General features: G+C 47.3%; 2 protein-coding genes across 3 annotated transcripts; one reads left to right on the forward strand and one right to left on the reverse strand.

Moving 5' to 3' along the window:
* Positions 1–7,574: 7,574 nt before the first annotated feature.
* ELOVL3 (ELOVL fatty acid elongase 3) lies at positions 7,575–11,062 on the forward strand (the record flags this gene model as incomplete). Its single annotated transcript, XM_084210388.1, has 4 exons — positions 7,575–7,687; positions 8,559–8,690; positions 9,897–10,048; positions 10,641–11,062. 4 exons carry the CDS (start codon positions 7,575–7,577, stop codon positions 11,060–11,062), a joined length of 819 nt encoding a protein of 272 aa, XP_084066514.1.
* Positions 11,063–18,088: 7,026 nt separating this feature from the next.
* On the reverse strand, positions 18,089–24,549 carry PITX3 (paired like homeodomain 3; the record flags this gene model as incomplete). 2 transcript variants are annotated; one of them, XM_084210841.1, is made up of 3 exons in its annotated part: positions 18,089–18,652; positions 19,669–19,874; positions 24,444–24,549. In XM_084210841.1, the coding sequence occupies 3 exons, from the start codon at positions 24,547–24,549 to the stop codon at positions 18,089–18,091; spliced, it is 876 nt and encodes a 291-aa protein (XP_084066967.1). The 2 variants fall into 2 exon arrangements, with proteins under 2 accessions (XP_084066967.1, XP_084066966.1); XM_084210840.1 differs by having other exon boundaries at positions 24,441–24,549.
* Positions 24,550–24,860: the final 311 nt, after the last annotated feature.

A 24,860-nucleotide genomic window follows, 5' to 3' on the forward strand; every position in this document is an offset into this window, starting at 1 on the left:
CCAAACCCTGGGCTGGGGGCAGCTCCCCCTGGGCTGGGGGCAGCTCCCCCTGGGCTGGGGGCAGCTCCTTGTGGGGAATAGGGAGGGGGTGAAGCCACTCCTGTGGCTCCTGTTATGACCCCTCTCCCCAGCCCAGTGCCAGCGGCTGCAGCACTGCTGGAGCACACAGCAGGGCCTGGCACTGCCTCGGGGGCTGCTCCCCTGAAGGACTTTGCAACCAGCTCATAAACTACTGCAGCTCCAGCCAGGTGCTGGCTTTGGAAGGGTCCCCGCACACCCCTGGCAGCATCTCCATGGGAGAATCTCACCGTGGGCTACCACAGCCACATCAATTCCTTATCTGGTTTTTCCAGCCTAGTAAGGTGGAGGCACCAAACTGTGTCAACAAAATTGGGCTAATAAAGAGGAGCTGTCTCCCTCTGCAGGTGAGTATGAAATCGCTCCATGTGGCAGTAGGAAGACTAGAGAAGACGATGATTTTTCCTTACGCACCTAAATTTAATGACACTAATCAAAGAGCACTTCTGTGGCAGGAAGAGCACTTCCCTCTTTTTCAGGGACTGCTGCTAAGGTGCTTCTCCCTCTCCATCAGGACCACTCCACCTGCTGCAATAAAAGACTCTGGGCAGGATGCAGCTGGGACCAGTTATTTTTCAGGTTCTTACATCTTCTCTCTGTAGTTTCCCTAGTAGGAATGGCTGCGTAACAATGTTTTTAAGGAAAACTTTTCAATTATTATTTAGTAAAATATCTGTGCTAGTGCTATAGTAGTGATGCTGTTGACTAACCTAATCCTGTCTCCTTTGAATTCAGGTATAAGAGTTTCCATAAGGTAAGTTCTTCTAAGATCAAACCACGTGCTGATGTAAAACTCAGCTATTTTAGTAAAAAGCTCTTTTATTAAAGAGTTTTGCAGAGTTGAGTTTTCTTCTGTTATTAGCAATCCTGGAAAACCAGAGGGATCCTGCTTGATTGTGAAGAGGTAAGTATGGTTATAGTGATATGCAGAACCTGTAGTTCAAGGGAAGTCGGTTTTGAGAAATTCAAGATAACAAGGAAGGTTGGAGGAGTTTTTGAAAACATAGTGGTATGGTTCACAAGGGCAATGGCAGCCCTACATAGCTAATGTTTGCTTTCAGAAAAGTACAACAATAAACAAAAAAATAATATCCAAAGCGTTCTTGAAAACAACACAGATTAGCCTCTGTATTTTGCTGGGGAAAAAAAGATAAAACCACAACATTACACATTCTGCAAATGGTAAACCCCGTGTTATAATGCCAACAGAGTTCAACAGATGCTTTGGATGGAGTTGAACTTCAGTGCCCTTCCTGCAAAGCTTTGGGTAAGGTCATCTGTCAGTTCAGGCAGTGGTAATCTGGATTTTGGGCTCTAGGCAGGGAAATATTAAAGGCTACGCCCTGAATCACCAATGATCTACATGGACTTCCATTAAGAAAGCCTTTTTTAAAGCTAAACTAACTGGGAAGGAAGGTTGAATGGCTAATTTTCATTAAAACTAAATAGGAAAGAAGCTGAGGGCCTTGGCAAGAATGAAAGACAAAACTGGTAAAAGCTGATCTTAAAAGCCCTGCCTGTAGTTTGGGTTACGAAGTGGGGAGGGGCTGAAGAAACAGCTGCAGGCCTTTTGGGCTGCGTGGAGACATCTTTGGAAGTTGGGTATTTGGATTACATCCCATCCACCTTCTGTCAGGACTGCCCAGTAGCAAAAGAAGTGAGTACCTGTACTATAAGAAGAGGTTGAGTCTGATCAGGAAAGTTGCATTACAGTAACTTTTGTAACAAATTAGTTGGAAAAAACCCAAATGCTGAAAAAGGCTTGAAGACTCTTCTCCTTGCAGGTCATACCTTGCTAACCAAGGAGCCCTCTAACTGTATCAGTTCAGAGCTGGGTAAAGGAGTGTGGGTTCTCAGTATCAGGACTTTCCAAAGATGTTTCAAAAGGGGTTCTGCAAAAAGAGGCAAGTAACTGGTGGTGGCAATCCAAACTTTACTGGGGATCAAATTAGTCTCAAGGCAGAACCAAGTAGAATGAATGCTTATTAGTTTACTGTTGTTAAAAGGCAGAAACAAGCACTTTCTGCAGGAATAGCATTTTAGTCCCACTTTTGTAGCCAGGGCATTCTACAAAGCAAAGTGCTGAGCTTTGGTTTTGTGGTCTCAGTGTCATCCGGGATTGGCAAATTTACTTGGACTCTGCAGTCTTGGTAGACTTCAGCCAGAGGAAAGAGGTGATGTTTTGTGCATGTCTGGTGTTGGTGTAACTTCTACTAACCCTGACAGCAGATGATTCAACTGGGGACTGAAGCACAAGAATGATTAAGTGGAGAGGGGCCAACATAAAAGCATTGCCGAAGTCTGTCTGGGAATGACCCTAGGACAATTTTGCTTATTTTAACAAAGCAGAAGGTGCTTTGTATTTTTGAGAATGCAGGGTGGAGAGCTCTCACACACCGTGATCAGTGTAGGCAACAGCTCACATTGGCAATTTTGTCAATTCAATAATGTTGTTATTGTGCTGTGGTTTATTTCACTCTGATTTAAGGCAGAGGACCAGTTCTGGTTGAGAAATACTGAATGTTTGTACAAAGTCTCTCTCTAATGAACACTTCAGAAAACACAAACAGGTATGTGCATGAATGCTTATAGGTGTTCTTAAACTCTGCCCAAGCTTTGAGACTTCTGTGATAAAGGCATAGCTGACTGGGTTGTTCAAAGGACATTTTTGATCTTAATCGGAACTCATCCAATGGGATTTTTGTACATGCGTCGGTTCAAGAACTTGTTAGTTAAACTAGTCTCTGCCTCTAAATTTTCAATTATGAAAACAAACACCGACAAATTAAATTAGCAGATTCTCTGCTAATCTCAGGTTTTCTGGATTCTGTATATGTATCCAACTATTGTTTTCCAAAGAAAGCTTGAAGACATAACTCCAGGCAAAAGCCCAGCTGCCCACTCAAAATACCTGTTTTAATCAATGTTTCCAAACACCAGTGGGCCTACTTACAGGCTTTAGAGAGCAAAAGAGTTTGTAAATGGTAGGGTTTTGACAAAAGAGCTGCTTAGATGTGATCAGCCTTATGGATGTTTTACATGGGATTTGTAACCCTTAGCTTAGAGTTGATAGCATTCTCATGAAGGGTCATTGCAGATTATGTCATCTTTGGGTTAAGAGCTCCTGATGTCACCACTTTTTTGTTTACCCCTTAGGATGTTGCCCTTTCTAAACAAAAGCTTTTCAGAGCTGCCCATATATGAAGTGCGAGAAAATGTAAATAATATCTCATTTTGCACCAGTTTTTGTACTAGGGGTTATCATAGAGTGGTTTGGTTTGGAAGGGACCCAAACATCATCCAGTCCCAACCCCCCTGAAATGAGTAGGTACATCTATAACTAGATCAGCTTGTTGAGAGCTCCATTCAGCCTTGAATGTTTTGAGAGACAGGACATCTACCATCTCTCTGGACAATTTGTTCCACTGTTTCACCACTTGTGTGGGCATAAGTTTTGTGTTAGCTGAGTAAGCCTAACAGCTCAGGGTAACTCCCCCAGCACTTTATGTCAAGCTCTTTGTTGCAATATGTGTTAAAACTAGGCTGCTTTCTAAAGTTACGAATCAATCAGGAGAGAATGTTTGTTTCCTCATCCTTACCATTTCTTCTTACCTATTAAACCTACTTAAACTGTGATATGTGTAAAATCATGCCTTACCTGCCATGCCACTTCTGTTGGTGTCAAAGGATTTAAAAGATACTTTGATCAAGAACACAAAGATTGTTCTCTGTTTTCATAGTGTGGTCAGTCTGGTGAAAAAGCTGCCCTGGGAGGGCCCATATATGAAGTCGTATTCTCTGCAGTCAAGAGGGTCATATGGAATCAGGTCTTTATCCTGAGCTTTGATGAAAGCTTGCAATGCTTGTGCAAGGAGATTCCTCCATGGCTTTCATTGCTCTGATGTGTAAATCACAAGTAACAATCACAGACAGTACAACAAACTGATTAGGAGGTGGTTATGTGCAATAGCCTTGTCTCCTGGGCAAAAAAACCTCTCTGTCCTCTGCACTGGTGAGGCAGTGTAACTCAGACCAGCAAGGCTCAGCTTGAGTGAGGCTGACTCTGTGTGTACTCTTGTCCTGCAGAATGTCAGTGGTCTCATATTTAAGGGCAATCTGAACTGGCCTACTATACCTGGAACTAATTATTTTTTTTCATCAACAGCTCTGCCTCCTTGTTTCCCTGTCCCCACCTGTGTGGATCTGGCAGGTAGCTGGGGGCAGTACAGTGACAGTCAGCTAGCCCGCAGGCACTTGAAGACTTTGGTGGCCACATTGCCTCTGGCCCATGCAGTTATAATGTTTTGCCCCATTCTAGTTATTGTTGCTGCTCTCTTGACTCCTGCCACTGTGTTTAAGTCCTACAGACTTCTCTGTGTCATCTTTTTTGTGTCACTTGCTATGGAAGTGGTTGATCTGTGAGGCTAGGGAGCTGTAAATTCTTCCTGTTCTTTATCTTTCCAAAAGTTTTGGTTTCCTTAATTTGCAGTATTCTTAAAAAAGAGATTATGCACTCTTTCTTTCTAGAAACTACTTCCTGCACTTTGGACTATACCAGGATTTGGCATGTTACTCATTCTGAATGGTGCCTGCAGTCTTTCACAAATATCTTCATTCTCTCAAGTCTTGACAGAAGGCAAATGTGCTATCTACCACCAAGGTAGTCTATTTGTTGTTTACTGTTCTGCTACAGGAAATTAATTATAAGACTTGGGATACAAAATGTGATATTTTTGCAAAAATCAATTTTCTTGTACTCTTGACCACAGGGCAAATAAGATGTAGGTGATGCTCAGTCACTACATCAGAAACTAGTTCTCTCTCCACATGTATTGGTGCAAAAGTGAATCTTTACCAGAAAACTAAAACTCTTGTTGAAAATAGCAATTTAATTTTTAAGTGAGAATTGAATCTATTTAGGTCCACCTCAAAGAAGAATTATTTCTGGAATGCTGTAGAAGCAGTCTAATGGGACCCAGCTCTCCATAAGGATCCACAATGTTATTTCATGGTCCTCACAAAATTGTCCTTTCTCTTTGAGGTCCTACCTAGCCATTTTGAGCTCAGAATAAAGGCATGGAGGCTTCTGTTCCATAGGGTCTCTGTCTCCTTCCCACTCAGTTGAAGGACAGAAGAATGAAGTGCTCCCCTCCCATTGAATCAGGACTGCAGCCCTGATGCTCCTGCTCTGTGTGAAGTGTTGCTGGGGCTCCACTGCCTCACCTGCAGCGGCTGAGCTCTGTGCAGTTCACTGCGATGTGTGAAAATGAGCTCATCTGTTTATTTCCACGTTGCTCTGACATCTATATTGCATGTCAGCCGCTAAAGCCTTCTGAGTCCAGCAGTGTTTCTGAGCAGTGCCAGTGACCAGGCACTTGGCTTGGCAGCTCTCTGCACACTAATCCACCCAGATCCAGGAGGGCAGGCAGATGTATTGACAGCGGGGAGAAAAGAGGATAACAAGGATGTCACAACTGCATCTGGATTGTGCAGGTGAGCTTTCAGTCTGTGACAAAGCCTGCCTTATTAAGCAAGAAATGTGTGCCAGAGGATGCTAAGAGCCTCATCCCTGCTATCTGCTTCTGTTCTTTACATGTGGTTGTTCTTGTTCCCATCTGCCAAGGAGACGCTTGGGGAGGGCTGCCAGCTGCCTGCTCAGGTGATACCAAAGAGCTGCAGTGTCATGAGCTCCTCCTGTAACTGTACATGCCGCCACCTAAGGGATGGATGGACAGACCTGCCCTAGGAGAGGCACTGTTCTTGTTCATGTGGCATGAAACAGTTTCAAAATGAAAACTTTACTGAATCTAAATATAGATTAGGAATAAGAAATTATGTCAATATCAGGATGTACTCAGCTAATCCAACTCATCCTTGCATGTCTCAACAGGTATTTAAAGTTTTTTTTCTCTTCTCATATGGTGTCTTACACAAAAGGGGCCTTGTTTAATGGTTACTAAAGCATAGGTCAAAAAAGCAGGTGTTTTGTACTCGTAGTGCCTCAAACAGCTAACAACTGTACTCCATCTAACAACAGTGAATGCACAGACAATATGCAGGCAAAGAAGCCAACAACACTGAAACCATTGTCAAGAACATGGAGAGGGATAAATTTATAAGGTTCCCAACGTGGCTTTGCTGCTGAATAATAAGACTGAACATTGACTTGTACACATTAGAAGTGCAAAAAGTTTATGTTACTGTGCTGCCTCTTCTCTGCTCTTACTCTTGGTTTTATTCGTCATTGCACCTGTTCTTGCGGTGTGCAGAAGCCCTTGCAACAGATGAAAGTTTCCTCCAGCATGTACCTGAATATTCTTCCTGGTAATGCTACTGCCCAAAGTAGGTGATGAAAGATGAAAGACAAGCGACCCAGGAATGGAGACTGTACAATCCCTGACCTGCAGTCCTCTGGAAGGGGAAGGACATCCTTGGTGCTGGAAACACTGAGGTGAGAGCTGTGCAAGGCACAGTGGGAGCTCATGCTATGTACAAAGTGTTTTCCCTGTGTGGGGTATGGTAAAACCACTGCTGCTGACATGTGTAAGCTGAACTTTCCACAGATACATGCAAGTGCTCTGCCAAATTGAGACTGTAAGTCAGGGGTGGTGCAAAAATCACCAAGGGATTTTAATTCCTACATGTCAAATTCTTTCCTGACTTTCTCACACTACTGCATTGTTAAATACAGAGAAAATTGTGGATGCCCAATCCCTAGAAGAGTTCAAGGCCTGGCTGGATAAGGCTTTGGGCAGCTTGGTGTGGTGAAAGATGTCCCTCCCTATGACAAAGGGGTTGGAATTAGATGATCTTTAAAGTCCCTTTCAACCCAAAACATTCTACAATCCTATGAAATGTCTCACCCAGGCAAATGTTCCCCTGTTTGAAGAGGCAGCAGTTAAGCAGATGACTTGTGCACAGGCACAGTGATGCCGGCATGAAGCAAACCCCTTCCAAGTCTGTGAGCTTTACGGGGTGCAGCTTTGCACCTGTGTAAAGACATAACACTTTGGAGAGACACCAAGATGAATGACCAGAGGGTGTGATGAGATATGCTACATTCAGGGGATTTTGACTGTGCTGGACCCATTTGCAGCTGCAGGAACTTCAGTAGGAGATTATCCAGAGCCCATCTAGTTTCCAGCAGCAGCCAGATGCTTCAGTCTATGGTGAAGAAGGCACAACAGCAAACCGCAGTCAGGGTAATGGGATTTCTGCCTGCTGCTGGTGACAGTGTTGGAATCACCTTGCCCTTCTGCTGAGGGATGAGCTGGGCTGGATGGGAAACGGGAAGACCTCCCGCCCAGCCTGACTGGGTGACCAGAGCCTCCCCCTTCTTACCCAGCACAAGGAGTGGGAGGCTCCGGTTCTCCGTCGGACCGGGCGGCTCCCGGTCCCGCCTCCCGCCGCGGTGTGATGTTGGGGCGGAGCGCATTCCTGAGGATATATCCACCGTGAGGCGTGCGGGAGTGACTCGTTTCGGGTCGCTCCCGGGGATGCTGAATATGGAAGCGAACATTGACCCGTCGGAGTTGCAGCCGCTGGGAGAGTATGACTTCGAGAAGAACTTTAATCACCGGGCAGCCAGGAAATGGATGGAGGAGAATTGGTGAGAGGAGAGAGGAGAGAGGAGAGAGGAGAGAGGAGAGAGGAGAGAGGAGAGAGGAGAGAGGAGAGAGGAGAGAGGAGAGAGGAGAGAGGAGAGAGGAGAGAGGAGAGGAGAGGAGAGGAGAGGAGAGGAGAGGAGAGGAGAGGAGAGGAGAGGAGGTTGCTGACCTGGTGCATTCCAGACCCTGGGCAGCCCTGTCGGGTCCTGCTGCTTTCAGCAGAACAAGTGAGAGGATCTTCATTTCCGAGGAGGAGAAGACTGGGGGTCTCTGGTTGCGTACCTGAGGCTGTGGAAGGTGGGGTGCAGCAGTACATGTGGCAGAGCAAACAGTGGTGCAGGTAGGGCTGCAGCTTGTAGGGGGATGGTGATGCGGCAAGAGGGCAAAGAGCACCCACGGATGGCCGCTGCAGCCCTTGCACTGGCTAACAGGGTACTCAGCCCTGCCATGCTGCACTAAAGCCTTGGAATGTGTGGGATATAACACAAGGCACTTGAGGCTCCAGCTTAAATGAAACTGGCTGTTTTAGACATCCTGTGCAGACATCTTCTCCCTGTAAAGTCTCACGTGTAAAGGGATAAGATGCATTGATGTGTTTGCTTTGGATCCTGCTCACAGGCTACCAGAACCTGCCTCATCCCATCAAGGTCTTGTGGAAATCTCCATGATGTAGCAGTTCACTTTCTTTTGTGCAGTCCCCAGGTTTCTTGCTCACTGTCAGGACAGGCTTTTTTGTGACCAAACCCAACTTTAACATGAGAATGGGAGATCTTTTGTTTCTTTGTGAGAGTACTTTGCTGGGGCTACAGAAGTCTGGTTACAAATAGGTCAGTTTGGGTCTTTTCCTGACTGTTCCCTCCTCTCTACTTGCAGGCAAAAGTCTTTAATTTTTTCTGTTATTTATTTGATCCTGATCTTTGGAATCCAACATTTCATGAAGGAACGGAGGCCCTTCAAACTGCGTCGACCACTGATCCTGTGGTCTTTCAGCCTGGCTTTGTTCAGGTAAGAGCCTTTGTTAAATCTGGAGACAGCTGTAGACCCTCAGAACTGGATTGATGGAAAGTTCTGGTTATCCACTACATCACTAGGGAAATACATAAAATTTTTCCTCTTGAAGGCACTTTCCAACTAGGGGAGTAACCTGCTTATACTAGTAATTTATTTCTCACCAGCAATACTCCAGCAAGAATGAGTTGCAAAAGGATCTCTGGGAAGAGTGCTTGAAAATCATTAGTGGGTAAATTTGAACGTGAAGCCTGCAAGAGCAAACATCTTCCCTCATTCAAAGTGTGCCTGCCAATTGCAAGTTTGATTTGAGGTCTATTTCTCTTTAAAATTTAGATTTCTTTCTCTTCCCCTAACCACCCCCCCTGCTCCCCCATTTCTTTAATGCTGTTGTGTACGAGGTGAGGAAAATTCTGCTGCACTCACAGAAGCACAAAAGATTAAACTAAAATGTGCTTTCAAACTGTCCAGTCTTATTGAATAGGTTTTCTGCAGTGGCATGAAACTGTTTCAGCCCGTGCTCTGTATTTAAACTAGCATATGTCAATTTTAGAAAATTCCCCTCATCTCCACAACTTTTTCTGTCTATTTGGTGGGACAGAGAAAAACTAGACTATTGCCTCTGTAACTCCAATTGGCTTTAACAAGGTCAAAGGGACACTGGTTGTCCTCTGTCGGGGCAGAGTACGACTGTGATCTGTAAAATCACAAGGTGTGGGAGAGGGGAGGTCAGGGGATAGCTGTTTGTGGTCTGTTCAGAGACAAACTTGTGCTAATGAAACAGGTTGATAACAAAGGAAAAGTGCTATTTCTTCTCATAAGCTGTAGGAGTTGCCTGCCACAGGAGGTTGTAAGTGTTTCCTGTCCTCTGGGCCCATGTTGAAAGGCAGGACATCAGGAAAATTGTCCTCCATTTCTCATCAGGTGGGGCAGCTTTTGCTCAAGTGCCTCTTCAAGCCGTGGAAGCAGGGGGTGCTTCCCGGAGGGGAGCACTCTTTCATGCTGCTTTGTCTTGCAGGAATAGGTTTTAAATCCTGGCTAAAACTTGTAGGAAGTCTAAGAAGGCAAAGGTTTGTTTAAATGTTTCTGAGATTGCCCTGAGCATCAAGATGGAGTCAACTAAATATCCATGGGTGTACAGCTGTCAGAGGCTATGTTGAGGCCCTGGGCACAGCGTTCAGCTCTCCTCTGGTTTTCTTGCAGTCTCATCGCAGCCTGTCGGATCTGGAAGCAGCTGGCCTTCCTCCTCCTTACCAAGGGATTTAAGCAATCAGTGTGTAGTCTATCTTTTTATGTCCACCCTGTTTCCAAGTTTTGGATATATCTATTTGCACTGAGCAAACTTGTTGAAATGGGTGAGTCTGAAACTTCTCATTATCCTGTGTGTTTATAATTGCTTTGCTTTTACAAGCTGATTTTCTTTTACAGGTCTCTGTCCAAATGTTACTTGGAGAAAAGGGTTGCTTAGCCTTGCATGTGTCACTTGTTTTCTTGCTCCCTATTGCTCGAGTCAGATGATATGCTTGCTCTCCATGAGGTTGCAGCCTGATGTTACTGTTCGAGTTTGATCCCCAGGCCAGTGCCTGGACTAGGCAATTCTGCACGGGAACAGCCATGGCAAGGGGGCAGCAGACAAGCAGGGAGGGCTGGGCTTTCCACACAGCTTTCATAAAAAGAAGTAAAGAAGAGCCAGTTGGAAATACCGTGCAGGTAGATCTGGGAAAGCAAGCCTGGGGCAAGGGGCTCTTATACTCTAAACATGCCAGAAGATAGGGTGCCTAAATGGTCCTCTTCAATACAGATGATTTTAATGGGAACCTAGGCTTTGGTGGGATCAAACCACATAATGGCTTCAGCACTGACATTTGCTTGGTCGGTTTCATGTGAAAACTTGTGCAACTGCTGTGCTTTCACCTGACTAATGATATACCTCTTCTCCAACCCCAGGTGACACTCTGTTCATTGTTCTCCGGAAAAAGAAGCTCATCTTCCTGCACTGGTACCACCACGCTGCCACAATGATTTTATCCTGGTATGCCTATCAGACGATGACAGCTGGGGCAGGGTGGAACACAGCCTTAAACCTCAGTATCCATTCTGCGATGTACTTGTACTACACTGTGGCAGCCATGGGCATCCGGGTACCCCACTCCATCACCATGCTAATCACCGCTTCACAGATCGTGCAGATTACAGGATATGTAATAATAAACATCTTTCTCTTCTTCTGGAAGGATGATAAGCTCTGCAGATTTACCTGGCCACTGTATCTCTTTTCAACGAGCTTGTATACCACTTTATTGGCCCTCTTCTGCAACTTCTTCGTGAAAACTTACCTGAGTAACGTCCAGAAAGCAAAGTGGAATTAAAACCAAGGGATGGAAGAAGAGATCGGGATGGAGGTGGAGAGAGAGGGAGAGGAAAAGGGGAAACTTTTTGCTTCTGTCTGGAGCTTAAGTGCCTGATGGGATGGGTGTGATGGGGTTTAGGAAGAGATCACTGTGGGTAACAGCCTTCAGAGTAACTTGCACATTGGCCTTTGGTGTATCTGCCTTGCAGTGGGTGGCATGCCAGAGTGAGGTGCAGGTCGTGGCAGGCTGGTAATAGGAGAAAGGGGAAGAGGCTGGGGTCTGGAAACCTCAGGGTTGTGGTTCTGCTTTTCCTTCTTTGCATCACTTGGGTTTGCTTTGTGCCTCACTTCCTTCCTGGGGACTAATAGAATCCTGCATGCACCAAGACTCTCCTTGGAAAAAAGGTAGGGAAATTCCTCTCAAAGCAGCACTGACCTCTCCATGGTCTCCAGTTTTGGGGAAGAACAGAGCCCAATCCTGCTGCTACTCTGCAGGGAAGCCCTAATAGATTGCTGGTGAAATGGAAAACTCCTGCTGTTTTTTTAAGGTTATGTAGGGAAGGGATCTACCTGGGCTCTCTCTTCTCTGTGATGCAAAGAAGTGAATCCCATGAACTTTAATGGCTGTTACCTGTGGTGTGCCTCTTGTACAATATTAACCCATCTATTTGACTTGACTAGCTACTGCCTCAAAAGATGAGCAGGGTCCAGCTCTGTCCTGCAGTGGGTTATGCACTGCCGATGGTCCCAGCCCATGGCCAATCTCATGGGCTGGGAACAGAAGGGTCCCAGAGTCAACTCATCTCTGGGTGCATCTGCCACTGGGTGATGTGTGAAAACAACTAATAAATACTGTCATGTATGGATTAATTGATTGATTGATTGATTGATGATTGATTGATTTCTTGGTGCCTTTTTCATACCTGACCTTTGTACAGAATTGTCAGAGGAATGCTGCCTTCTCTATCTTGATAGTGTGTCTTCTGGAAGGTTAGTGACATGTCCAGCAGGCTGTCCCTCTGTGCTTACCCCTTCTGCAGTCATCAGCTGGTCATGCTGCCTGAGCGCCTTTGCTCACCACCAGGGAGCTAGAAGTGAGAGAGAGAGATGATAAAAAAATCAGGCTGTTGTTTTACCATCTGAAATGAGCATGTCACTGTGCTTCATAAAGCCAAGATGTGCCTCAGAGCCTGAGTCCGAGGGTACGAGCCTCTGGGTGGGGGTTGGCTCCTACCTGGTGAATGAGTTTTGGCCTCTCAAGGCAGTGGACCAGAAAGCTGCCACATGGCAGTGGGCTGCATTTCAATGCTGGGAGATGGCAACAGCCCTGTCCAGCCTTCTCTGACAAGGGCTCCTGCTCTGGACTTGGCATGTTGAATAGTGGTGTAACAGCACCTTCCACAGCTGTGGGAAAGGCAGGAGCAGTCAGCTGAAGGCTTAGGGAATAGAAATAAACTGGCTTCCACATATAGGTCTCTTTAGAGAGGGGATGATGAATATATGGGAGTAATGGGGTGGCCTCTCTCCTGCAGAGTGCTGTTTGGGGCACTTTATGTAACAGCTGTGGTCTTGGTGAAGCAACTGCCAGCTCTCCTAACTTCTACAGCTGCCCCAGGCATGCTCCCTCAGCTGTGTCCGGCATCTGTGCCAACACAAAGAATCACAGAATCATCAAGGTTGGAAGAGACCTTTGAGGTCATCAAGTCCAACCATCCACCCAGCACTACCACTGTAACCCCAAAACCACTAAATCACATCACACAGCACCAGATCCTGATGATTCTTAAACACCCCTGGGGTGTTGACTCCACCAAATTCCTGGGCAACCTGTTCCAATGCCTGACCACCGTAACAGTGAAAACCCTTCTAATACCTAATCTGAGTCTCCTCTGTCCCAACTCTAGGCCATTTCCTCTTGTCCTCTCCGTACGCAGAGCAGAAGAGACCAGTCCACAGTCTTCACTGTAACCTCCCTTCAGGCAGTGGTAGAGGGTGATGAGGTCCCCCTGGAGCAGGGAGTACACGGAGCTCCAGGTTGCGAGAGCCGGTGAAGCCGGGCTGGGGAGTGGGCAGGAGAGAGGGGGGCGGTTTTACCCCGGAGGCTGTACCGGTGTCACGGCGGTGAGGCGGCTCCCCGGAGGCTGTACCGGTGTCACGGCGGTGAGGCGGCTCCCCGGAGGCTGTACCGGTGTCACGGCGGTGAGGCGGCTCCCCGGAGGCTGTACCGGTGTCACGGCGGTGAGGCGGCTCCCCGGGGCCTCTCTCGGTCCCGAGGGCGGGAGCGCGGCATGCCCTGCAGCCCGCCGCTAGGCGGCGCCGCCGCCCGCGCTGAGGGCGCTGCCGGCCGGGTCGGGCCGGGCCCGCACGCCACGGCAGCGGGCCCTGAACGGGAGTGGGGCCGAGATTAGAGCCGCCCCTCACGGCTGTGCACCGATCTGAGCCCAGCTTTCACACGTCCAGCAGCGGGCCCTGAACGGGAGTGGGGCCGAGATTAGAGCCGCCCCTCACGGCTGTGCACCGATCTGAGCCCAGCTTTCACACGTCCAGCAGCGGGCCATGAACGGGAGTGGGGCCGAGATTAGAGCCGCCCCTCACGGCTGTGCACCGATCTGAGCCCAGCTTTCACACGTCCAGCAGCGGGCCGGAGGTGCGCGCCCACCCCGCGCTCCGGGGCTCTGTTGGCAGCACGCACCAAGCAAGAGGAGTGGGAACATCATCCTGCGCTGTGCGAGCGGGACACGAACTGCGGGCGGTGCCGCGCTGCTTCTGGGCTGGCAGGAAGAACCGACGGCAGCTGTTGAGGACACCCAGCGTCGGTGCGCTCTGCGTGAGCCTTCAGACACAGCTGCGGGGGACGGGGAGCACAGGCCGTGCTGGTGATGGGCGCTAAAGTCTGGCCTTGTGTAAGAAAAGTGCAAGGAAGACAGTATTTAGGCGAACGGGGTTTTTTCAGACCCTCTCGGCGTGGTGAACCTCGCACAAAGCTATCCCATAATGAGTCATTGTTATCTCTGAGAATTCCCGCGAAATTTCCCGCTCTTCAAAATGGGGACTGGGGCTAAAAGCCAGGAACTGCTCGCAATTAAGTGCCCCCTCAAAAAAAAAAAACATTAAAAAAACAAACAAAAAACCCACCAAACAAACAGAAAACCCCACCAAAAAACCCAAAAAACCCACAAAAAAACAAACAAAACAAACAAAGCCCCACAACAACAACAAAAAACCCCCACCAAACCAAACAAAAAACCCCAAACAAACAAACCATGAAATACCCAAACACACAAACAAAAAGCTGGATCAAATAATCTCACTAAGTGTAAACAGTGGAGATGTAGACAGGAGCTATATGGGCACATCAAGAACAGAATCTGGTCAAAATAATTCAGTTTTCCTCTCTGACAGGGTAAGGGCATGGTGACGGAGAGCTTTGGCTGCCAGTCAAGCGGCTTTTAAGGATGATCTAGATGGGATTTGTGTAGGTACAAAACCCACTGGGTAATTATACCCAGAGAGTTATCCACAGTTCACCATTGAAAAGAAAGGGGTCTGTTGAGTGAAATTCGGGGACATCTGTTGCGGGTCTGTTTTTGCTCAGCACTTCCTTTAATGATCTGGATGATGGAGGAGAATGTGCTCTTGCTAAATTTGCAGATTGGGAAGTATCCAACAACAAAGTTATTTGCCCAACAGGTCTCCAGAATAAGTGGGACCCTGCTAAAAATCATGTACTTGGGGTTGCAGTATCAACAAGATACATCTGGGGAGGTACTGGGGGCCTATGAGAGAGAAGTCCTGGGTAAGGTCTGTAGAGCACCTGCTGTGTTTGTGCTGTTCCAGAGAGCATGATGTCCAAGTTCTGGCCCTGTGGAGAAGAAGCTAAATGTGAGAGGCTGAACTGGCTTAGCTGAACCAGGAAGGCAGGTGGCATTTGTCAGACAGGAGACATCTCCCAGAGCGCTTTGCTGCCAACTTGCTCAATTAGTTATTTGCTGTTTTCTGTAGTTTTTAAGGTTTTCCCCATGGTTGTGTCAGTTGTTAGGTACCATTGTACAAAGTGCTCTCAGCTCAGAGCTGGTGTGTGGTTTGCCATCTGGTCTGGATCCTACTTGGTGCAATACTTCTGACTGCAGAAACAGACCCCACCATCTTCTCCATACAGAAAGGGAAGGAAAAACTTGAGCCAACTAGCCAGGCTGCAGAGCCACTGGCCACATGTACGAGTTACCTTGTGTGGGTACTGAGTCTGTCCTGCTGTGGTCTGGAGTAATATTAATTTAAATGACTGCATGAAAAACCTCAGGCTGAAAAATCGGGATCTAAACTAGGTCTTGACTTTTCGCCACTGGCTCCAAGAGGAGATAATGAGAACCATGTGCTGGAGCTGGCCTTCTGCTTGGCATAGTTGGACATATCTTTCATCCACTGAATCCTGAAACAGTCAACAGCCAAGTCTTGTACTGCTGCCCCCAGCCAAACATCGTCTTCTCTGTGGGACAAGTGGAGGACCTCCACGAGCATCAAAGCAGCATAGAGAACCACCAAGCACAGGGTGGAGGTGCAGTGTGTGTGGAAAAGGAGGAGGGGAAAGACCAAGTACGTAAAGACATCAGCTCTTCATCAAGGCAATAGGAGAGGATTATGGCACCACCTGTCTTGGGTTACCAGGGAGAAAAGGTGGATTCTGCTATGAGTTGGGCTCAGTGGAGGAGAGGGAAGCCCAGGCCCTTCTTTCTTCCCATAGATGGAAGAGTCGTGTCAGAGAAGGAAGTTAAGAACAGTAGCACCAAGATGAGGTGTGTATTTGGTGGAAAGGCTGCTGGATGGGAGCTCCAGCACAGAATGGAGATTAACCACTGAATCTACTTCAACAGCAGTTGTGCCCAGCAACCAGGTAGGATCCAGGTTAAAATGAAACATATGGTCTGGGATGTACTGTATTTATGTTTTGTATGTTTACACTTGATCTTTGAACCCTTTCCACTGGTAGCTGTTTCAGTGCAGGATATCTTGGCTCCCAGATTCTGGATTAGCTCAGAGCAAAGAATAATCTGCTACAGTGAGGGTGAGCTGACACTTGTGACTGCTTTCAGCATCTGCTCACAAATACCTTCAAAAGCAACTGAACTGTGGAAGAGGCTTTGGCGAAAACAGAGCAGTTAATGAGCTTGGTTTGTGAGAGACCGCCTACAGTGTCCTAATGAGGATCCATTCTTAGCAAAGAACTTGCTTTCTCTCTGCTTGCTGATGACATTGCAGAACATGGGTTATGTCAGATTCACCTGTCCTATTCTTCCTGGTAGGACAGTTTGTTGTGAAGATATTTGAGGGCTGCTTTTTTCTATCTAAAGAGGAAAGTAAAGTATTGGAGTTGTCTTTTCCCTCGGAGCTTGTGCTTGACGAAGGGAAAGGTGATTGCACTGGGTAGAGATGTCCTGCTCCCCTGCTGTATGTGGCGCTTCCTTGGGCCCTCGGAGGGATCTGCTGCCTCCCTCTGCATTGGCTAAAGCAGCAGCTTTCCCAGGTGCCTGTATAGCTTAAGAGGGCCACCTCTGTTTTACAGCTTTCCCAACAGAAGCTGAGCAGGGCAAGTTACTGCACCTGGCATCTGCCCTGGGGGCCACTGTTCAGAGCCAGAGTACCTGGGAGGGAATTCCTCTGCCCTGGGCTGTGGGAGCCCAAAGGCACTTTCCCATCCAGCACAGTGGGGAAACCTGAGTCAGAAGAGGCTCAACCTTCCTGCTGCACTGGGTGCATGCAGACAGGGAACACAGAGGGGGCTTGTTTTCCTCTTCCTATTGTGTGTGTGGTCTTTTGTTGTTCTGAGAAGCCAGGTGTTTTATATGTGAGTGAGGAACATGAACTACTCTTCCAAACTTCAGCCCCTGTTCCAACTTGGACTGCCTCAGGCTGGTGCTTCTAAGGATGCTCACCTTTACCTGGGCTGCTGGCACTTGATTTCAGAATCTTCAGATGCAGGTTTGTGCTTTCAATAACCACACAAGCAGAAGCTTAAAGGGTTTGTGCCAACTTTTATTATCTTTTTTGGAAATGGGATTTGGGGAAGGGAAGGAGATGTGCAAGGAGGAGCTGACTGTTGCAGATGGGAATGTTTGGGATGTATGCTGGCAGCAGTGTGTCTGACCAAAATGACTGAAGCAGTAAAGCATGACAGCCAGGACACTGCCTCAGTGGATGTGCTTCCTTTACAGGGTTTTTGGTTTTAAGGTCTACTTTGTAGATTATTTCACATCCAGAACAAGAAAGCATATTTTAATGTCTCTATATGTTTTGGTATATATATATATATATATATATATATATATATATATATATATATATATATATATAAGATAGATATATATATATACACACATATTTCATATTCTTACAACCCCCAGCTCCTGAAGGTTTCAAGTCTGAAGGACCATGTGTATATATGCATTATAAAGAGATGATAATTGACTGAGACAAGGCTTCCTTACTGGCTGTATGATAAATAAATGGGCAAGATATCTTTCATTGAAATCTTGCACATGTGCAGAGAATATGGTTTAGCCAAGCACCAACTGGCAACCCCCCTCAAGCTGTCCTGTCTCTGGCTATTTCCTGCAGAGGTGGTGTGAGGCTGCCTGTGCTGGCCCAGGAATTTGGGGGGTTCACCCCTGTGGGGCTTGGAGGTGCAGATTGAAACATACTTGATTGTGCTTCCCATGGGTCAGGCACCTTGCATGTTGGGGCTCCTCTTTCCCCATGGGGCTTCCAGTAGACTTTTTTGGTTTATTTTACCATGGAGGAGAAGGTTTGGTGGGCAAGAAGGGAAGGGGTTTTGAAGGGGAAAGACAGTCAAAATTCACCATACAATAGACAAATCTTCATAAAGGTTCGTCTGCCTGCTCGTTCTTTTCTCTCTTTCTCTCCCTGTCTCCCTCTTATGCTTATGCTGTCATGTTCACTCTCATTCTCTGCAGGACGTACGCTGTTGTAGGGCTAGAGGTCTCCTTTTGTCAGGCTAAGGTCAAGTCCCTGGTTGGCAGAGGGCAGCCCTTCATACGGGCCTGTCCACAGCGTACTGGCAAGGGCTCAGGTTGGAAGCTGCTGTCTGCACCGATGGGTAAGTGAAGTTGGCGTGCTGCTTGGCCTTCAGCCGCAGGCTGGCCAGGCTGGAGTTGCACGTGTCCCTGTACATGTAGGGGCTGGCTGTTGAGGCGTAAGGACAGGCACTGGAGGAGACAGCAGAGTTGAGGCTTGGGCTGTTCAGATTATTGATATTTCCCAGGTTGTTGAGGCTAGGGGCCGGTACCCCGGTCACAGCAGTAGGGACCATGGATGAAGGCATGGTCATTGAGGTGATGGAGCTGGGTGGGGAGAACATGGGCTGAGAGGAGAGGGGACTGACATTCATGGAGTTGAAGAATGGAAAGCTCTTGGCCGACAGCGGACTGCTGGCAAGCCCCTTGGTGGCCCAGTTGTTGTAGGAATAGCTGGAATACATGTCATCGTAAGGCTGCATCAGTCCATTGAACTGGGCTCCGAAGCTGTTCTTGCATAATTCGGCCTGTTGGTTCCTCTCTCGTTTCCTCCACTTAGCTCTGCGGTTTTTGAACCAGACCTGCAAGAGAGAGAGAGGGAGGGCATGGAAATTGCTCTGGCTGACCTTGAAAGGGGCCTTGCCCTGGTTTCTTTGCCCAGCAAGACAAGAGCTGTTGAAGGGCTGGAAATGCTTCCAGGGAGATGGGAGGCTGAGCATCAGGAAAGAGCTGCAGCAAGATGTCTGGGCTTCAGGGTCATCTCCCAGCAGGAATCACCAGGTGATCCTCAGTGAACCAACAGAAACCCAAACCACTGCCATTTCACAGCACACAGAATAACCCACCTCAATCAACAAACAGATGTTCTTTATACAGAAAAAAGAGAGGAAAATACTTGCTGTATTTCCAAGAGACCACAGCCAGGAGGAGGGATTGGGGTTGTGTGACTTCAGAGCAAAGTATTTGAGGGATGTGGCTTGAAAACTGCTGAACAAAGGAAATAACTTATCTTCTTTTGACTTTGCCTGAGGACTGGCTTGGAGTGGGATGTTATAGGTCTGTCTTCTAACAGGAAAATCTGTTAGTGTTAGAGGGGTTCAAACAATATAACTTCCTAGAGCATGGAAGCTGCTGGAAGGCTATTCATGATGCTGCTAACTCATATTTCTAGTAGCAGAGAGAAGCTCTCACTCCAGCTGGAGCCCTGCCACACCATGCCTGTGACTGCACGTTGATTTGGGAACCCAAAAGAGTGCCCTCCAGCAAGGGTAAGGCTGGGGAGTGATGGTACTGCAAGGAAAGGGTCTGTTGGGTCAAGGGCCAGCTGGTGGGGCTCTGTGAGGCAGAGCCTAGACTTTGAATCTACCTGTATAATTGCAAGGTGGCCCTGGATAGGGAAGGCACCACCAGCATGGGGTATGTGTGTGGTAGGATTGTCAAATCTCAAGGGCAGACTCTAATGAGGTGTTTCCCAGACAGGGAAATTTTCTAGTGCTCCTAATTCCTTCCTTGGTTTGGGGACAGCTTGGTCATGTATCACAGCAGGCTTCTTCCCCAGAAGCTCAGGCCCAGGAAGGTGGAAGGGTTGCAGTCCTACCCGGACTCGTGCCTCTGTCAAGTTGGTCCAGACTGCAATCTCCTCCCTGGTGCTCATGTCTGGATAACGGTTTCTCTGGAAAGTGGCTTCCAGCTCTTGGAGCTGCTGGCTGGTGAAGTGCGTCCTCTGCCTCCGCTGCTTCTTTTTGAGTGAGCCGTCTTCAGGGTTAGAGTCGTCTGTCTGGTTCTGCTGAGACTTCTCAGTGTCTGTGCGAGAAAGAGAAAGATGGGGAGATCCCCTGAATTAACTTGAGGGCTTGGGTGCACTTGGGGAGCCTATCCTTGGGGCAACCAGTGCTTGCTCAGTGAGGTCCCCTTCTACTGCAGCCACCAGGAGTGGTCCCATCTCCCTCCCTTGTCCTTGCAAGCAGGCATCCACCCAGCACCAAAACCAATGCCCCCTTCATGCAGCACAGCTTGGCTTTGTTTAACTGCCATAACAGATGTTAGCTTCTAAGTGACCAGATTTAGATTTTCCAAACTTCCAATATTTGGGTTTCATTTACAGGTCACATTGGAAATAGTGGCAGAACTTATCCAGGTCAGAAGGTTCTTACTTTGCTTAAAACTCTCTGCCTAAAGTGTCCTTTAGAAAAACTGAACAGAAATTGACACTTAGGACACAGCAAAACATCCAGTTGTATCCCTCATGGACAAGGGATGGGAAGAGGCAAATTGCAAATTGATAGCAAGCTGAGGCTCTTCAATTAATTAGACCTGAGGAGCACAAATTTTCATTGCTCGTCTTGCCCCTTTACATTCTTACTTAGCTGTATATGTTTTGGTTTTTAAGAAGTAGGGAAAGGCCTTTCTTAGACCTTACCATTAAGTAGTCCAGCATGTCCCTGTCTTTCTGCCCCTGCCCTCCTCCTATCCACAGATCCCTCTCCTGGAGGCAGTGTCTTTTGTTTCACTGCCCATTGAAGTCTCAAAACTCTCCAGTGTTCACATTGATATCTCACTGCAATGTACAGCTCAGCCTCCTTCTGGGCATCAAGACCATGTCTGTATGCTGAGCTTTTGGCTGCTGTGGGTGGAGGTGGGCAGCCAGCTGCTTCCCTCTCCCACAGCCCTTTTTGGGGGCTATGCAAATACAAGCAGGCAAAATGCAAATAGGGGCAGAAGGCAAATACAGATATCTTCCCTTAGTTGTCCTCCACAGAGTGCCCAACTGCTCAAGTGTGGCACTTTTATGATGGAAGAAAGCTATAGCTTGTGTCTAATTCTGCTGGGAATCAAGACAAGTCACCGTAGAGGAAAATTATTCCAATGAAAATAAAAAATTTCTGATGTTCAACTCCTTCTTCTGATCTAGAAGCCAGGTGAAGAATTTCCAAATGAAAATCAGGTCTTCAGCAGGGAGAGGAGGTGTTCTTTTACAGTGGGAAATAGCCAGCTAAACTAAATAGAAATTTTTGCAAATACCTCCCAAACTGTTCCACTTGGAAGAAGACCCTTTAAAAAAATCCTGGCATCACTCTGCTAAAATCGAAATTTTTGTTTGGTTGCAGTTCTCTGAGTAGAAGCTAGTTCAAAGGGCTTCAAAGTCCAGAAAAATCTCAGCATGCAGGTGTCTGGTACAGCCCCTTAATGAGTAGGGAGCTAAGGAGACAGCAGCCTGGAATACAGTTGAGTCAGTGAAAAAAGGGATTCCACAAGTCAAATAGATGTGCTCTGGCACAATAGGCTCTGTCTTTTCCATTTCGTTTTTGTAGGGCATGCAAGAGGCCTAAAATAATCTGAGCCCCCACAGAGACTGCTGCAGCGCAGTGCTGTGCCAACAGTAGGTGCTTTAGTGGGCCCCAGACCTGGAAGATGCTCCTGTCTCAGGAACCTGGTGCCACTACACTCTTTCTATGACAGCCTGTTAATTCAGAATTTTTTTCCTGCTGTTCCTGGAAAACTCTCCTTGTACTTGCCTTTTTTCAAAGGAAGCAATGCTGGAGTTGCAGAGAGCATTTCCAGGAGAAGTGCTCACTCTCTAGGGAGGAAACCCTGGGTGTGGTCAGTGGCTTGTTCCCCACCAGCCACCTCTGCTTCTGTAGCACATCTTGATGCTATCCATCAGCAGGAGTGTAAATGCAAGGACAGTGAGATGGCCATTGCTCACAGCAGCAGGTTATAAGTTGGTTCTTCTGAGCAGGAAGGTGCTGTGTCCTCTTCTCAGAATCAGGACCAGTTTGCATTTTCATCCAGGGTGTACTTGTACAAGAACTTTCCCAGCACACTCTTGAAACAAAGCCATAGGAATTGAAAAGTGGAATGAAAGAGTTTGGTTGAGGTCTTGTGGTATTCTTATTTTCATGAGCATCTTTCTTTGAGGATCCCATATTCAGCAGAACTCTTGGAAGCATGCTCTTAATGTTGGTTTTTATAGTGGTTCTTGCCAAGAAGATTAATCTAATTTCTCTAGCTCAGTGCTCTAAACCAGTATTGGATACAGGAGATTCCTGCACTATTCATCTCCAAAAGAGATTCAGTGGGGAGTGATGCCACTTTTCTGAGCTGGGTTATTAGGAATGGCTCAATACAGATGAACAGGCAACATTTGCTTTGTTTGTTCATCTGTTGGGGTTGCTGTGAAGTAGGAGGCTATGCCCTTATTGGGAACTCCTGCCCAGGACTGCCCTTCTTCACTCAGGAATAAATTATACCAAGAGGGAAAGAAAATGGAATGAAGGTACCACTGGTTTATGGGCTACATCTGGGTGAAAGAGATCACAGTGTATCTTGTTTGGTATTTGATTTCCAACACCCTCTGGTGTACCTACTTTCCATAAATCTTAAGTCTAAGGAGAAGTAGGAATCCCAACTCTGAGCCTTGAAAAATCTCTGCAGTTCATCTTGGTGTTCTCTTTGTTTCCATACCTGCTAGCTGTGTTTCTTTCTGTGTGTCATCTCTTTTCTGCTTCTTCTATAAACAGGGAATAAGTGTCCTCTGTAAAAGGTGCAGAGTTTTGACTGATTGCAGTGGGGACCCAAACCGTGGCAATACAGGGAAAGAAATGAGCCCAGAGAAAGGATGTGGGTGCCTTGAATCCATGCTGAGGAGCACAATATGGGAAGATGTGGGGCAGTTTTTTACCTCCCTCACTCCTCATCCTTGCTCTACCCAGACCTGTTCTGCCTGATGAAACCTAACAGAAGGGGGTGTCACTAACCATGCCATTCAACTAGAGGATACTTGAGATCCCTGAATGCTGAGCCTAGACAAGCAAGGTTTGTGTTCGCTTCCTCGGGATCTCTTACTTGTATGGATCAATGAAGCAGGGCCTAGGAGAAGTAGGGAGGCAGCTCTCTTGAGGGGAGTCAAGAAGTGTCAGAAGTGCAGCTCTGCCTCTGTTCCAGGCAGGCCTTGGTAGCCAGCCCTATTCTGCCTGACACTGCTGATGCATGGCTGTCATCAGCCTCTGCTGCAAAGGCACAAGCTGCCAGCATCTACACACAGGTAATGCTGGCAAGTCACCTCCTAGAACCATTTTATTTCTAGACTGCTTAAGACAGTGGGGAGTGATGTAGTCAGGCATCCAATGCTTATTGTCACCCCAAAATAGATCGTGGTATATATCCTGTACATGTTCACCCACTCGGTGAAATGACTGTGGCCATAGCTGGAATTAGCTGCTCATGCCTAATGGAAAGAAAAGTCAGTCCCTAATTTGGCACTTCTACAGCATGCCGGGGTGGGCTCAGTAGGGAAGGCCACTTGAATGGAGACACTGCCATGCATCCAAAGCAGCTGACGAGGAGCCACGGAGCTTGGGGATGTGCCCAACTAAGGTACATGTGCAGTGGGGAATTTGTCGGGCGGATTCTCTGACTCTAGTTATCCCAGTGTAACTCCCTTCATGATACTTTCTCTGGGGAATTTTAATCTGCATCATTATCCTTATTAGCTTTTGCATGCGGGTGAGCCTGGAGGCTTTACACAGAGAGCAGCGGGCTGTCCCCGGCCCTCACTCCCTCATGCTGGCACTGGCAGAAGCAGCTTTGCATCCTGACAGATCCAGAATAACAAGGGATGGAGTGGTAACCGGACAGATGTAAAATCCAGAGGAAACCATAGCATTCCTCTGAACAGGTGTGAATGGTGATGTTCCTCATTCAGATCCTGATAAAGAATTCAGCAGGCTTGGGGTTGGTTCAGCCTTTGGGAATGGTCAGAGGCACCTCTGTGGGAGAGCAGTGAGGCAGAGGTGAGGAGACTTTTTCAGTTAAAGCAGGAGGAAGACAGTGCTTCCCTTTCAAGTTAATGCATGAACCTGGAAAGTTCAGCCTAAGGTTTACCTTTACCATGGAAATTTTAAGCCCTAACAATTTAAACAGAGGTAAAAAAAAAAAAAAAAAAGAAAGATCAGTTTAAAATTAGGGTAGCCATCTGTGCCTTAGATACTTCCCATGTTATGGGGAGAGCTCTCCTGCTCTGCGGATCCTGTTTAGGCAAATACAATAAAATCTTGATTGGGCTGTGACCTGACTTGCCTGGCTCTGGCCTGCCATGGACTGTACCCTTGTGAGCAGCAGCTTCCTGCAGCCAGGGCCAGATGAGACCACCACTGGGATGATGTTCTCACCCTCCCAATAGCTGTCATTGCAATATGGACATTTATGCCTTTCCCCTGCTTGTTGGCACAGCCATGCTGCTATGGCATTTTTCTGGCTCCCAGTACAAAGGGAAACTGTTCCTCTGGGAGCACTGCAAGCCTCTGGCCACCCAGATCCACGAGCAAGGATGGGTCAGGGTTTTTCTTGTATCTTGAGCCTTGCACTCACCACTGTGGTCCTGCCCTTTGCAGCTGTGCTCATGTTGAGGAGTTCCAGAGTCCGACAGAGACAAGGCTGGGCTGCGAGCCTCCGCATCTGCCAGCAGGTTGAAATCCATGGGGCAGGGATGGGTGGTGGAGAAGGAGGAATCTGAAAAACAGTAGTCACAGGGTGATCAGACAGATCAATGTGTGTGTGACCTCTCCTCACCACCTCCAGCAGGGACTTGCCTTGAGGAAAGGTCTAGGGAAAGGAAAGGATCCCTGTGTGATCCTTGGACACCTTTGAGTTTCTTGGCTGGAAAATGGACATACTGGGCTTTCAGCTGAGCTTCCCTATCAATCAAAGATCATCTAGTGACACTTCTATTTGCAGCCTTCAGAGAAAGAGCCTCCAATTTATAGGTGACATTCAGACTGAAATAGCAAC

This window comes from Fringilla coelebs (assembly GCF_963513975.1).
Source record: "Fringilla coelebs genome assembly, chromosome: 8".
In the NCBI taxonomy this organism is placed as follows: Eukaryota; Metazoa; Chordata; class Aves; order Passeriformes; family Fringillidae; genus Fringilla; species Fringilla coelebs.